Raw genomic sequence first — 16,491 nt, 5'->3', positions numbered from 1 at the left:
TATACTTGCCTCAGTAGTGTCTTGAAGAACATTGACTTTGTTAGAATTATTATACTGCTAAGTCATTTGCAAATGAATCAACAAATATTTCCTTCTAAAATTGCTTCTAAAAGGTAATGTTTTTATCTTACTGTTTTTTCCTTTATTTTGTATAGTTGTTTTTTTTTTTACTCTTATTATATTGTCCCTAAAATCAATTATATTTATTTTAGATTTTTTTCTTCAACTTTGAAAAGACATTCGTATTACTGTAACACTATTTCAGGTTTACTCTTTCTTTATCCTCTCAGAAGACACTAACATTTAGATACAATTCAAATTCACAAAGTCATCTTTGCTTTCCACACAGAAGAAAACCGATACATTTATATTACACAAAAATAAGGCCACAGTTCAACTTGAAATAATCCACATAGATGGAAACTGAATAGTCAATAAAATTATTTTATAAATTATTAATATAAAAATTATTTTTTATAAATAAAATTTTCCTAAGCACATTTACTGAGTGCCAGAATACATAGATATGAACAACTGCACTGAACTAGATATAAGTTTTCCTTTCCAAATAACTAATCAGAGAATGACAGTAGTAGGTATTAAATGTAACTTTTCATCATTCAAAAACTGCATGTGAAATAGGAAGACTTGGCCACAAATGCTTGTGTAATGATACGTAATTTGAAACGCTGCAATAAAATTACACTTGGACAGCTAAATGTTAGTGTTTCAAACAAATAATAAATATGATTTTGGATCAATTAGTGAAAGTAAACCAAATTTCTTTTTCTCATGTAAATTACTAGGGCTTTTTTTTTCTCATGATTACAATGTAATTGACTATATTACCTATAATGTATTTTTCATCTTTGTGACTTATTTATAACTGGAAGCATGTATAAATTACTAGTTTGGTAGTGCCCTGTAACATGACAAAATATTATGACCATGTCATGTTAAAAACAAAGTAGTCTTTGGCAGTGAAACTCTTCTATATGTTACAGTAATGATGGGTATAAGTCATCATGAATTTGTCAAAACTCACAAAATACACAGAAAGAGTGAAACTCAATGTAAACTATACATTTAAGTTAATGCATCAATATGGGTTCATCAATTATAACAAATATACCCCCAAATTCAAGGTGTAAATAATAGAGGAAATTGTGTACAGGCACAAGAAGTCTGTGGGAACTCTCTACTTTCAGATCAGTTTTTCTGTAAACCAAATACTGCTGTAAAAAATGGTCTGTTAATTAAAAAACATAATTTGTGGAGAAATTGTTCAATTTTATTATTTATTTCATTGTCTAGTAAATAACTTTTAAAATTCAATTTAACTTTTTAATTCCAACATTAATGATACCTTTATTGCAAACTGGTTAAAAATGAGATGTGTCTGCTTTGTTTTCTGAAATATTTTTCCACATCCTATTCTCATCAGAGATCTTAAGATGTTAAGTCTTGTCAAATAAAAAGCATAGACATCAAAAAAAATGAGATGTTTTGACACTACCTAGTTCATTTATAGTCTGATATCAAACAATTGGTTGCCTTTTTTACCATAGAATTATAATCTTAAGGTTATCACCAAATTATAGGCTTTTATTTAGCACTAAGATGCCAGCTAGAAAGTTTTGGGGGCACCTGGGTGGCTCAGACAGTTAAGCATCCGACTTTGACTCAGGTCATGATCTCAGGATTTGTGAGTTCGAGCCCCGCGTCAGGCTCTGTGCTGACAGCTCAGAGCGCGAAGCCTGCTTCGGATTCCGTGTCTCCCTCTGTTTCTGCCCCTCCCCCACTCTCAAAAATAAATAAACATTAAAAATTTTTTAAAAAGATGCCAGAAAGTTTTTGAAGGATTATGTCTAGTTAACAATAGGGGAATACTATTTCTAGTGATAAAAGAAGGACCCTCACAGCAAAGCTCTCAACAAATCCACACTTCTAAAGTTTTATTTTCTGCTTTTCCAGTAAGGGAATAGTTTAATTTTACACACAAAAAATAATGGTGTCATTAAATACCATTTGGGCATGTTTTTTACTTTTTTAAAATCAGGAATTTTCATCCTTGTTTCACTCAAAAATAACCAATAATACTGAACCCAAACCAGTCACCTCAATTCTACCTCAGGGAGCTTACATGTATAAATCAGCAGATAGGAACTTCCCAATTTAAAAATAGGGCTCAAAACAATAATAAATATCTGTTCATATTGGGAATGAATACTGGCACATATTTGCTGAGTATTATAGAACCAAGTAAGTTGGCAGTTTCTCCTTGCAGAGGAAAGTTTAGAAATGACAGAAAGGCCATCTTCATTCCAATACATTTTAATTTGTTGTTTAGAACTCAGTGGTGTCAGACTACAAACTTATAAACATGATTTTTTAAATGCCTTTGGAAAATGTCCTACTACAATATTTATAGCTCATTATATTCAAAGTATAAAGCACTGACTTTTAAATCAGTTGCATGAATTATAACTCAGTGCCATGATGACATGAATAATAATGTAAAAATCAGATTCATAATTTACCAAAATGTTGGTTGATAGATTGAAAAATTGATATTTAAATCAGGCATTTAAAATGTATGAATAAAAATCTTTAATCAACATGAAAATATCATTTGGGGGATTAATGTTAGAGTTATAAATAGAAATCCATGTATTTTTTACGTTTTCCTGCCACTGTCGATATTTACATGACAAGAGTTTAGACAATACTATGTAGTCAACCCAAACTATTTCAAATGTGACAGAATTGTCATCAGCCAAAATCCATTTTGAAAATATTAACACATTCATCACCAAGCGTGCCCTCAAGAGAAGTAGCATTTGGACTTTTCCTATCTTTTTATCACAAAAATATTACTGCTAACATCTTGACCCTGACTATGGCTAAACACACACACATACACATACACACACACACATGCAAATAAATATATACATATAAATGTAGATAGACACTTGGAATAACTATGTAGAATCACATTTACAAAATAAAATCTAAGTCATCTATCAACTTTTAGAAAGCAATGGAGTTTTTAGTATACCTTTATCACTAGGATATATAAAAATGGTAGTAAAGGTGGATAAATGTTACCAAAGTATAACGGGGTTAATGTGGCCTTTGGTAGATTTTGATATAAAATCCATCCACATAAATGGCTCCTCGGTATGATGAGAGAGAACATAACATCCGTCACCCATCAACTTACATTATAAAGGAGCAGGTTCAAAGTGCTGACAAATGTACCATTGTTCTCTCTCACAGAAATAGCAGCTGAGGACCTAAAACAGATTTAGAAAAAGGAAAGCATTGATAGATTTTAAGTTAAAAGTTTCAGTTATACCTTAATATTAGATTTAAGGCACTAAAACTCTTGAGTAAGCTTGACATACTTTTACCTAGGTCTGGAGTAGGCACACGATTTAAATCATTGAACGTATCAAAAAGCAAAAGAGACCAAATAAAGACAAACTGTTCTTTATGATCTTTTTATTTACAAAGGCATTATTTCCATTTTGCATTATATATATGAGACTTTAAAGAAAAATGTCATTCCAATATAATTTGAATCTGAAACAAATACATTTTCATCAATCCCATTAGAAGTTTCATAAGATCAAGGATTTTGTTTTACTTTGTTCACTGCTGGAACATTGCATGGCATATAGTAGAAGTATAATAATTATTTATTGAATAAATGAATGAATTTCCATATATACTGCAACTCAGGAATGTGTTTACTGGGAAAGTAAGGTGGAACAGAGTGAGATGGTGACACCCTCATGGCCCACTTCCCTTTACACCTGTATCCTTTTGACTCAAAGCCTTTCTTTTCTTGTTTTCCAAGTCTTACTTTTCACCAAGATATTTATCATCATTGTGCCATTGAAACCAGCTGTGACTATTTTTTAACTGAAACAGAATGTGGCCTCCGCATTCCCTCATGACTAAGATTAAACAATAACTACCCCCTTGTGATAACAAACCCTAGAACTGAGAAGAGAAAGTTTTCACTCAATCACCCCACTTTATCAAAAATATTTGACAAATCCAGTGACTCTGTTGTAGTGTGGATATAACCCTGTCTTGGAGTATGTCCTCTGGGAAAAATGAATGAATACATGACTATAAACAGTCCATATCTGAAGTTCCTGGGCTCTGAGTGAGGCCACCTTTCTTGGGGGACCATCAGCACCTATGCAGCTGACACCTCAGCAAGAGGCACAGAGCCCCCATATTCTGAGGCAGCAGAGTCCCACAGTGAGAGCATCTGGCAGAATCTGAAGCCAAGCGGGACCCAACAATGCAGTGACTGTTCTATCCACTGGAAATAGTACACCTTCTGGACTGCATAAGCACTCCAGTGCTTGGGCAATTAGTGTCTTTGGCAATTCTGAAGGGAGTGAGGAGAACCCCCAGGCAGACATTTGACTAGTTGGAGCCAGTTTTAATTTGGGGGAAAATACATACATCTGATCTGTTGATATGGGTCATAACAATGTTAGATAGATAGATAGATAGATAGATAGATAGATAGATAAGGACTTAATATAGTTTCCATTACCTTGAGTTTGGCTATTCTCAACAAATCCTACTATCTTTATAAGTCCCTTCAGGAAAAAAAAAAATGACTCAAATATAAAGACAGAATGTGAAAGTAAGAATAGAACTTGAACTTACGAGGCAAGCTGGGTATTATTAACCAGGTATTCCAATGGATAACTACAACTAAATTTGTAAAGAAGCCCAGGTAGATAGCTGATGATTGTTGGTGGGTCTGGAGTATCAATGTATCCCGAAATATTTCCTATTTGTACTGAAGTTGAATTCCCATAAGCACTGACTCCAGGAATTGTGGATACCTGTGAATGGTAGATCAAGTTCAATGATTAAATAGCTATATATAAATCCAGGCATTTCATATGCAAAATAAAACATTAGACTAGATCATTTATTTCTTTTAAAAAATTTAATATTTATTTACTTTTGAGAGAGACAGAGTGTGAGTGGGGGAGGGGCAGAGAGAGAGGGAGACACAGAATCCAAAGCAGGCTCCAGGCTCTGAGCTGTCAGCACAGAGCCCAACACAGGGCTCAAACTCATGAACCATGAGATCATGACCTAAGCTTAAGTAGAAGGCTTAACTGACTAAGCCACCCAGGCGCCCCTAGACCAGATCATTTCTAGCATCTGTTTCAACTACAACATGCCATGGCTTTGAGATTATATGCACATAATGCTATTTATAAGTGATCAATATGTCTTTTAACTAAATGAAACTTCATATTCACCAAAGACACTTTATTCATATTTCATAAGTAAGAAAGGAGAGAGAGTACATGTTCAGAGTGCTACAATAAGTCATTTCAAAATGTTCACCGGTAAAGTCCAAATTCTGTGGCATGGCTTAAAATATTCCTGTTAACCTTATCTTGATTCCCACTTTCGCTTCATATCCCTGTAATCACACACTTGGTTAACAATGTCCCAGATGCAGGGGCGCTTAGGTGGCTCAGTCCCTTAAGCATCACACTCTTAATTTTGGCTCAGGTCATGATCTCACTGTGAGTTTGAGTCCTGAATCGGGGTAGCCTGCTTGGGATTCTCTCTCTCCCCCTCTCTCTCTGCCCTTCCCCTGCATCTCTCTCTCTCTCTCTTTCTCTTTCTCTCTCTGTTTCAAAATAAATAAAAACATTTTTAAAATTTTCAAAAAAAAAAAATGTCCCAGCCAGTCACAAGGATCTCGTTAAGGCTTTGCACATGCTTTCTCTGCCTCCTTTCTCCCCTGCTTCACCATGATGTATCCTACTCTTTCCCTGGGTCTCATCAGCTTCCCTAGGAAACCTCCTGACTGTCCTACCGCAATGCTTATCTCCATCGTAGGAGGAGTCACAGTGCATGAGCGGTCTCTTAAACTGGCAGTCCCCTTCACCATAATCAGAACTCTTTGTGGGTAGGGGATCCCCTTAGCCTTTGCCTTTGCATGGTCAGCAACACACAGTGACACCAGCAGCTTGGGGCCCCTGAGATAAATTTTGAGCAAATGCATTAAGGTCACAATTTTTTTTTTTTTTCTGATGTGACCATCTGAGGGTCTTCCTTTGTGGTACATACATGGAGATTCTCATCCCCTCCCAGGGTAACAGTTCATAGACAGGTTTCAAGGGGATGAACTCCCAGACTTTATATTAAAATATTGTCCATATGTGTATTTTCCTGAGACTGGATTATTCAATCCCACTAAGATTTAAGAACCACCATTTTAGGAATAATCAATAATGCTCCTGACTTTCATAATAATGTTCTTGGCCACCATTATAGAAATAATAATGTTCTCGACTTTCATAATAACACTCTATACTTTTCATAGAATACAGCTCCTCCCATTACATCAACTACAGTATGATGCTCAATAAATACTTTTAGCAGATATTATGGAAACCTATAATACTTTTCAACAAGAGAATAAACTTTACGCATGAACCTGGAGTACATAGGCAAAGCTGAGGCCAATTATCTAGCTAATTCATGAACAGGGCCAGAATTACTATAATTGAAACAATTTTTTTATCCTAATCCAGTGATGTAATAGTCTACTTAATTTTTCCCATGTAGGATTGTCCTTGGAGCAAACTCCAAAGCTGGTGACGTCTATGAAAAAATGAAAATATATGCAAATCTTCCCCTCCTCTCACATTTGCCTGACTGGCTAGCTAAACATACCAATTCTTTGAAAACAGAATAAAACACATGTACACATATGTAGCAACTTTTATACCTAAATCATTCAACTTTTTAAAAAAGTAAACAGCAGGTGTGCACACACACGCCCACACATGTGCACACACACCCAGATGCTTTGCCTGGCATTTCTCCTGAATTGTTTTCTTGGTAGCAGGGCAAGACTTGAATCCAGAGAAGAAAGTGCCATGAAGGAAAGACCCCAGGGTACGGTGGGAGGAGGGAAGCTCTGTCTCTCCACGTGGGTTCCTCCTTTCACAAGGAAATACAGACATATAATAACCAGCCTGTGTCACACTCCCTCAGGCCCACCTCATAACCTCTCTGTGCACAACTCAGAGAGATGAATAAATGTTTTTAATAAAAAGAGTCAACAATACTCAAGCTGCAGGCTTGAAATGGTCATGGGCACAATATTCTAACTACCCTCTAGGAAGAGATAGAGAAGGAAATCAGAAAAATCTTTTTCCTGTCTCCCATCCCCCATCAAGTCTTAGAAATCCTGTCCTTAGAGAAATTAAGCCTTCCTCTTTAAACCCAAATAATAATTTATGAAGAGGAAAAGCCAGTTTCTCCTTATTCACTGTGCTAAGTGGTCACGCTCATTGGATCTCCTTTTTGTCTGTGCTAAGATTCACCAATAAGAATATATTTAAACAAGTAAAATGAAAAATAGTGCTCAATGAATTTCAGTGTAACACCCCTCAAATCACAATATTTATACTTCAATTAATTTTAATTCTTGGGAGAATCAATTCCTTATTCAATTCCTGTGTGTGTGTGTGTGTGTGTGTGTGTGTGTGTTCAATGCAAGCATAAATAATGAATCGCATAGACTAGTGACTCTGTTTGGGGATGGAAATATTTGATTTTCACAATGACTAGAGAGATTTCCTTTTCTGAACAATCTACTTGGATTTCATGAGTAAGACTGAGTATGAAAAACATTTTGAAATTCAAAGGACAGTCCCACACAATGGAGAATATCACACCGGAAATGCTGACAGCCCTCTTTCACACGACACTGGTGTGGATCATTCCACGGTAAACATGAAACCTAGGAGAGTCTAGTCTTCCCATTTTATATTTCATCTTTTTTTCCGAATGAGGTCACTAAGAGGCAATAGGCCAAGGGAACCATTGTCCAACTCACTGAAGCAAACAATTTCTGCATAAGACAGTTCCATAAAAAGCAGGAGAAACATAGCTAATGATAAAGTGTAGAGAAATATTTATCAATGTCACTCATACAAATAATGTTGTTTAGAGTAGTGTAGCTGATCTCGAGCCCCTCTACTGCTCAGCTACAATAAGGGGAACTATCACTGGAAAATAAAATTGTATGTTTAAAGCCTCACACAAGCAACGGAAGTGATTTGTTCAGTTTTATTGGAATTTCTTCCTGAAAGACAGATTGGGCTTCTGATGATTTCATGAAACAGGGAGAGATTTTTGTTGTGACCCCAAACCTAGCACAGGATTTTACACTCATCTTACCACTAAGTTGTTTCCACAGCCCTCCAAGGTGCTGAGATTGATGATGAAAATGACCACCGCGGGAAAGGTGTTGTTATTGATGAACCCCCTGCAGTGAGAATCCCCATGCCTTCCGTTCAGTGCCAGATCTGTTTCAGAATAACCCGAGAAAAGTACTGTGCAAAAATTAATCTTCATTGTAATGGCCTGCACCCCACAATAGACATTGATGTCTCTTTCAGCTGAAATAAAAATATATAGAAAGCAAATATTAGTCACAAAAGCACAATGCAGGATACAAGAATAACTATAACATCCCCTAATGTAGTTACTCATCCCCTCAGCCTGTTTAACTCATTCCTATGTTTGAATACACCACGATCCAATGTGAAGGTTGTTAAGAGAAGTAGCCAGGGAAAACAGTCTTAGATTTAGCTATTTAGGAGTTATAAAACATCTCTGTTTCTTTGTGTTTGATTCACAGTAGATTTGCATTAAATGTCAGTTGAGTGTTACAGAATGATTAGAGAACTGAAGGGGCAAAATCGGGTTTGCAGAGAAAATTCAGAACCAGAGTAATTGTCTGAATTATTCAGATAACCTGTCTAGAGTAGTGAGACTCACTGCAAGTGGTAAGTTTTCCCAAGTATAAGGAAGAAGCAGTTAAAATCCCTCATAAGCCATATTGCTGAGCATTTTGGTGTTTTGTAAGCCATCTTACCCAGGATGGAGAAACATAAGCCATCCGTCAGAATTCCATTTTATTTTGCCTATATTAAATTACTCTAGAGAGAAAGGAATGAAAACAAATGTGCTGAATCTACAAAAAACATGCATAGCCTGCTTTAAGAAAATTTTGCCAGTGACTATGCCAAAATAAAAGGAATGAACTATGCATGGAAATTTAAAACATCATTTTCCCAGTTTCCATGACTATTCTATGAGTTATCAGGTCTGTACAGGTGAGCATACACACACACACACACACACACACACACATACACATACACACACACACACACACACACACACACACAAGTTTTCATACCTCTATGTAGTTATTTTTCTACATGTAATGAAGAAAATATATGCAGCAAATGGAGAGGCTGGCTGCTAGGCAATTCCCCAGAGGCAGAAACTTACTTTGATTGTTTTTGCTATCTGTTACAAGTTGAATCATGTGCCAAAAGATGCAGTGAAGCCCTAAACCCCAGTATCTCAGAATGTGACCTTATTTTGAAACAGGGTCATCGTAGATGTAATTAGTTTAGATAAGTTTACACTGGAATAGGGTGGGTCTCTAATCCAAAATGACTTGTGTCCTTATAAAAGGAATGCCATATGAAAAGACAGAGACGTAGGAAGGATGTCATGTGAAGACACAGAATTGAAGTGATGCATCAATAGTCAAAGAATGCAAAGATTGCCAGCAAATGACCAGAAGCTAGGAACAGGGAAGGAAGGATTCTACCCAAAGCATCAGAGAGAATATGGCCCTGCTGACACCTTGATTTTGAACTTCTAGTCTCCAGAACTATGAGGCAATAAGTTTCTGTTTGAAGTCACCCTGTTTGTATCACTTTGTTATGGCAGCCTTAGGACATTAATGCAGTAAGCTTGCCACTTTTTAACACTCCATTTTACCACTTAGATAAAGAATCAAGGGGTGCCTGGATGGCTCAGTTGGTTGAGTGTCCGACTTCAGCTCAGGTCATGATCTTACAGTTCATGGGTTCGAGCCCCATATTGGGCTCTGTGCTGACAGCTTGCTCAGAGCCTGAAGCCTCCTTGAGATTCTGTGTCTCCTTCTCTCTCTGCCCCTCCCCAACTCGTGCACTGTTTCACTCTGTCTCTCAAAAATAAATAAATGTAAAAAAATTTTTTTAAAGAATCAAAAATAAGCATCAGATTTTCTAAATGTGGATACAAACAAAACAAAAACCGACTAAGCTATTTGGAGAAATAAATCTGTTTAAAAAAGAAAACAAGCAAACTAAAAGATAATTTTACTAAATTAGATGATGTTCACCTAAGTAATATGCAAATATCATTCAACACTTTTTGGCATAGAATTAATTCACTTAAATACCACAATTCTAATCTAAGGGTAAAAGTGTTCAACAGCATATTTCTTTGGAGTATTCATTCTCCATGGTGGTTTTTGATGGCTAAGTGAGTCATATTTTGAAAATGTGAATAAGTAAAAATGAAAATTTCTATGTTTGGTTATGATTTTAAGCTAGTTACAAAAAGAAAGAAAATACTTTTCATGGTTAAAGGTAGAGAGAAAGATGGAAAATCTTTTTCATGGCCAAAAGATAAATATTAGCCTAATTATTATAGAAAACTTCAAGCAATATTCCCTTCATAGGTGAATTCATTATGAAGTACAGTAGAGGAAATAATAAGTACTACTTATAATTGGGAGAATACGTCTATCAGTTTTCAGCCACATTAGCTGTTTAAATACAATCGTAACTTTTAATGATGATCTTTACTAAAATAATAGAGTTCATTTTAATAAATGTTTGAGTGTTTAGAATCTTCAAATTACATAATATATATAGACATATGTATATATGTCTATATATATGTATATATATATGTTTATTTATGTATGTATGTATGTATATATACATAGACATGTGTATATATGTCTATATATATGTATATATATACACATATATGTATATATATATATACACATATATGTATATGTGTATATATATGTATATATATATATATATATATGTTTATTTATTTATTTTGAGAGAGAAACAGTGTGTGCATACACATGTGAGCTGGGAAGGGGCAGCTCTGTGCTGCATGCTCTGTGCTGTCAGCACAAAGCTCAATGTGGGGCTCAGTCTCATGAACCATGACCTGAACCAAAATCAAGAGTTGGACATTTAATCGACTGAGCCACCCAGGCTCCCACATCTTATATCAATGACTGCTCTCCATCTATATGCTATTCCTTGGCTCATGCCACCATTATCTCTTGGCCTAGAATATTATATTAGCTTCCTAACTGGCTCCTTTATTTCCACTCTTAACCCTCTCTAATTAGCATAGCTGTTAATACATGAATCTAATCATGTTGCCTCTCCTCAAGTCTTCAAAGCTATTCATTTCACTCAGACCAAAATTCCAAATCCAACCAAGTCCTCAAGACTCTCCATGATCTGCCATCTTCTTATCTCTGCATTCACATCTCTCTCCCTACTAGTCCCTTGCTCCCTATATTTGTTTCACTGAATTTTTTTTTCAGTTTTTTAAATGCATCACAATGAGTGATGAAAGCCAGAGTAGCTGTTACCTCCTGGGGTGGAATTGTCTAGAATAAGAGAAACAAGAAAAATTTGTGGAGTGATAAAAATGTTCTCTATCTTGATCTGGTTAGTAGTTACGTAAGTACATTCATATGTTAAACAACTGCAAGGTGCACCCTTAAAATTGGTGCATCTTATTTTATATAAATTATTCCTCCACAAAATGCTGTGAGCATTTAAAAAAGCCTAGTACAGATTTGCACAAGGCCATTAATTCTCTTTTCTCTGCTTAGGATGTCTTCATACCCCCAGTCTTTGTGTAATTAACTCCTATTTATTCTTCATGTCTTGAATTTCATTGTCTTTTCCCCAAAGATTTTCCTGATCCAAAATCTAAATTATGTCACTCCATTATGCTGTCATATAGCCTTAAAATCATGTATGTATTTGTGTACTTGTATATTTATCTTCTCTATATACTGAAAGTCTCAGAAAGAAGGAAGCTATAATATTCATTGATGTGAGTAATGAATTACTTAATCACATGAAATATTGGAACAACAGACTACACTGAGGATTTACAAAGTAGTGGTACTTATTCTCAGATCATAGTCCATAAGAGGAAATAGTCATGACCCAGTTTGACAGAAAGATTGGGCAGAGAGCTATGGGGTAGTACAGAAAGTGAACCTCACCTAGGCCAGCTGGTTAGGAACAGCCTCTTGGAGAAGATGCCATTGACCTGAGTTTTGAAGTACCAATAGGAGTTAGTGATATAAAGGAGTAGAAATTTTATAACACAGAGGGGACAGTGTGAATAACGATACAAGTGCGAAATATGCTGAAGCCTGGTTGAGAGCTGGACAATTCTGTTGTCATTAGAATTTAAAATACAAAGGAGGAAATGGTAGAAAATGAGGCCAAGTGGCAAACACAAGGGCAAAACCACAGGAAACCTTTTCATACAAAATGGTCTCTGTAAGATAACAAAATATCTACCTCAATGTCGATCAAATCTTAGCTTCCAGGGAGTTCACTAAGAACTCTCTTGATGTCCAGTAGATAGGGAATTAGTATCACTGCATTACATGTAATATCACAAATGTATTGAAGTGAATATATATCATTAAATACGTTACAAAGAGGAAGTATCATTCCCTGTAATTTAAACCATCTAAAGACTTCAGGTTCTTCACCTTTGAGAGGAATTAACTGATACTTAGAATAGCTTCATGAATGGCAAAGATTACTTTGTCCAGATGTAGAGCTCTCTTCAGTTTTCTGTGTTTAACTGAAGGCTTGTAACTCCTGAAATGGAACTGAATTTGCTACAAGCTGATCCCACTAGGAGATATGATAACAAGAGAAACGCTTTTCCCAGTGTAAGAAAAGAGATCTGTTCAAATCCATCCTAACCCAGTTTTCTAAAGACTTTTCACTGTCCCTTCTGAGAAACACATTTTTTCCTGGTTGTAGATACTAAAGACATCCATTCAGCACAACTTTTTCCATTTGTGATGCTTTGAGGAGGGAGAAGAGATACTTTAAGTTGCTGAAGGGCAATTTCTGCCAAAAGAAGACAAATTTTTTCCTCAGAGTTAGTGAATAACAGTTGTTCTCAACAACTAAATTTTTTGGAGCCTTTTTATTGTCCAACCTCTGGACTGAGTTGGTATATTCTTTTGAACAACACTTGAGTATGAGGCAACTCAATGATTACAAGTTAAAAACAAAAATATCAAGAAATAAATACCTTTAGATTTTTGATTTTTAGTGTTTTGTGTTTAAACATACAAAGCATTATTAAAATGGCAGGCCGGCTTAGAGCTTATATTCAGTTATACTGCCAGAATGGCTATTTTTCCCCTGATGTTTTAAACAAGTTAAGCGTTTCACAAGACTAAAATAATGCAGTATTGAATCGAATTCAGGTAAAAAAAAAAAAAAAGAAGTGCTCTGCACTTCTCTCACCTATCAATCAGGCAATGAGATTATCTCACATTTTTGAAAATTATGCAAATTTTAAATATCCTGTCGCTGTCAACTATCTCTTACCACATAAAAAAATGTGTCCAGATTTGGAGTTGAGAGAGCATTGTTACCATATAAATGGGAGTAAAGAAAGGATGAATCCAATTATCCATATGAATAAAAATCTCGTTCTACTTCATTCCCAATAAAGTTCCATTCCTAGAAAACCTAACTACACTTTTCCCTTTAGGCACAATCACTGACAATATATTTGTAGCATATAATTCATATATCTAACAAGTATATCTAACTTTGTTCTTTTCCTCAACAGTTCCATATGCAACTAGTTTAATTTCTTTTTTTTTTATTTTTTTTTTCAACGTTTATTTATTTTTGGGACAGAGAGAGACAAAGCATGAACGGGGGAGGGGCAGAGAGAGAGGGAGACACAGAATCGGAAACAGGCTCCAGGCTCTGAGCCATCAGCCCAGAGCCCGACGCGGGGCTCGAACTCACGGACCGCGAGATCGTGACCTGGCTGAAGTCGGACGCTTAACCGACTGCGCCACCCAGGCGCCCCAACAACTAGTTTAATTTCAATGGCATATAGATGAGACTAAAGATCCCCAGCTTTTGATAGACTGAATGATTTTCATCTCATCTCAATACTGTTGAGACCTACATTTCTTTAACTAGCATCAGAATATTTATTTTAACATTGTCTAATTGTTACCTGGAATAACCAGAGCACAGATCAATACAGTTGTTCAAATAATTTGTACACACATATTCTACAATACAAATATGGCAACACCCCCAAAAACTGGGCTGTAGACTGGTACTCAGCCCCACAAAGCAGTGGCTCAAAATGTTCTAACCTGAAATGTTCTAACCCCTAACCTGAAAATGTAAAAATCTGCATGAAAATCAGCAACTCTGGGGTCAGTGCATAATATTAAAAAAAAAAAAAAAAAAAAAAAAAAGGTGAAGTACACAGGAGTTTAAAACACAAAATCACTGCCATCAGTTTTATACAAGCTGGAGGCTATTGTTCCTATTTATTTTCAAGACCTAAACTACATGCCAGTTCATGTCAACAAAGTATTTTTAAAAACCATTTATTGTATACATATTACATGTCAGTCTCTGTACTAGACTCTGAAGATAAAGGCATTAGTAACACTCCTTTACTTCAAGATGTTCATGTTTAATTCAAGGAGACAGAAAAACTAGACGATTATAATGCAGCTTACTAAAGATTAGGCTTATATACCATATTATATACAACCATGTGTCTATAAGGGAGAAATGCTTGGAAGGGATTGTTGAGAAGAAATAAATTCCAATGGTCTAAATCCTATAAGAAAATGATTAGATGATGGCATGAATGGATCTCAAACTGATACTCAGATTTCTAGCTTTAGTGGGTGACTAGATTATTTCCTGAGATAAAGAATGCAGGAAAGAAAAATGAAAATCTCAGTTTCTGAGAGGTCGAGGTATATGTGGAACACTCAACAGAAATGTACAACAGGTAGTCAGAAATAGGAGTCTACTATTTGGAGAATAGAAAAGAGTGAAAAATATAAATTTAAGAATACCAAATACTCAACGTATCACTCATAAACAATAATAATAGATGAAATACCCAATGATAGAATTCAAATAAGAGGAGAAATAAAAGCTGAAAACAGAAAAATAATATATACATTGTCCATTAATGAGACTTTCCCTCTTTTCCCAATGGAAAGTAATAGTTCTCTGGGGCTCTACCTTGCATCCCTTTAACTGTGACTCTACTGTTCTGCTTATATTATATCTGGGAATGGATATTTGCTTTCCCAGTAGATTATGAACTCATTGAAAGCTCTGGATTTTCCCAGAGTGCCTAACAAATACTCAACAAATGTGTATTAAAATTTGCTTAATTCAATTTCTTCACAAACAGCACACCTGGTTTCTAACTTTTAATAAGTTCTAAGATTCACAAATATGTGTGCAATTAATACGATTTCATCTTTACTGTTCATCCAGAACTCATATTTCCTATCTGTACTCTGCCACGTGCCTGAGATGATTCCTGTTTTTAGAGTTTTAGACAAGCATCAATATCTTTAATGTCAGATATTTTCTGACTTCCAATTGAGAAAACTCAACCCATTAAGTATTATGATATTGATAGATTTTTTCTATTTTGGGGGGTATTTAACCTTTTAAAATAAATTAGTCTTGGTAGCCTACTATCTTGCCTTATTATTAATGATTTTTTAAAATTATTCTCCTTTAACAGTGATAGATTTGCTGATTCCTATTGTCATTAATAGCAAGCAAGGGCATGACAGCCACCTGGGCTGATATACACAGTGTGGTTATGTAACAACACAAAGCAAGCAAGACATCACGAGTACCATGCTCTAAGCAGCACTTATTACATTGTGCATATATATCGCCAGTGAATTTTATTAAAATGTAGATTCTGATTCAGTAGCTCTGAGATGGGACCTGATTTATGTGTTTCTCACAAGCCCCCAGGTGATGCCAATGCTTCTAGTCTCTTAATCAATTGAACTGCTTAGTCACATCTATATGCTTTGGGCAGAAGCTAACCCTTGGGGTGGATGCTATCTGGTGGGATTAAGCACTGCCACCACATACCTATTTGTATGATTTATATGCTGGCAAGAGGGAGAAGGTCGGTTGAAAAAGGATGAGAGAAAGGGAGAGAGAGGGGAGGAGGAATCATGAAGGAGACAATTCCTTTCCTTGTGTGAGGAACTTTTTTTGTTAAGTCTATTTATTTTTGAGAGAGAGTGGGGGAGGGGCAGAGAGAGAGAAGGAGAGAGAGAATCCCATGGCAGCGCAGAGCCTGACATGAGGATCAATCTCATGAACAGCAAGATCACGACCTGAGCTGAAATCAAGAGTTGGACACCTAACCGACTGAGCCACCAGGTTTGCCGAACTGGTTTTGAATCTCAGTGAAAGAGGGTTCGTAAAAAGCTTTGTGAGCCTG

The 16,491-nt window shown here is 35.7% G+C and overlaps 1 protein-coding gene across 2 annotated transcripts in view; it reads right to left on the bottom strand.

The window, feature by feature from the left end:
• ZPLD1 (zona pellucida like domain containing 1) overlaps positions 1 to 16,491 on the bottom strand; it is a 132,225-nt gene that overhangs the window by 22,019 nt on the left and 93,715 nt on the right. For both annotated transcript variants that reach the window (XM_045501885.1, XM_045501886.1), the window contains 3 exons: positions 8,257 to 8,477; positions 4,699 to 4,880; positions 3,227 to 3,299 (listed from right to left, as the gene is read on the bottom strand). In XM_045501885.1, the coding sequence (XP_045357841.1) occupies positions 3,227 to 3,299; positions 4,699 to 4,880; positions 8,257 to 8,477 (476 nt within the window). The remainder of the gene's footprint in view (positions 1 to 3,226; positions 3,300 to 4,698; positions 4,881 to 8,256; positions 8,478 to 16,491) is intronic.

The sequence above is a fragment of the Leopardus geoffroyi genome, chromosome C2 (assembly GCF_018350155.1).
Source record: "Leopardus geoffroyi isolate Oge1 chromosome C2, O.geoffroyi_Oge1_pat1.0, whole genome shotgun sequence".
Lineage (NCBI taxonomy): Eukaryota > Metazoa > Chordata > Mammalia > Carnivora > Felidae > Leopardus > Leopardus geoffroyi.
Note: the sequence above shows the minus strand (reverse complement) of the source record. Positions and strands in the feature narration are given on the sequence as shown.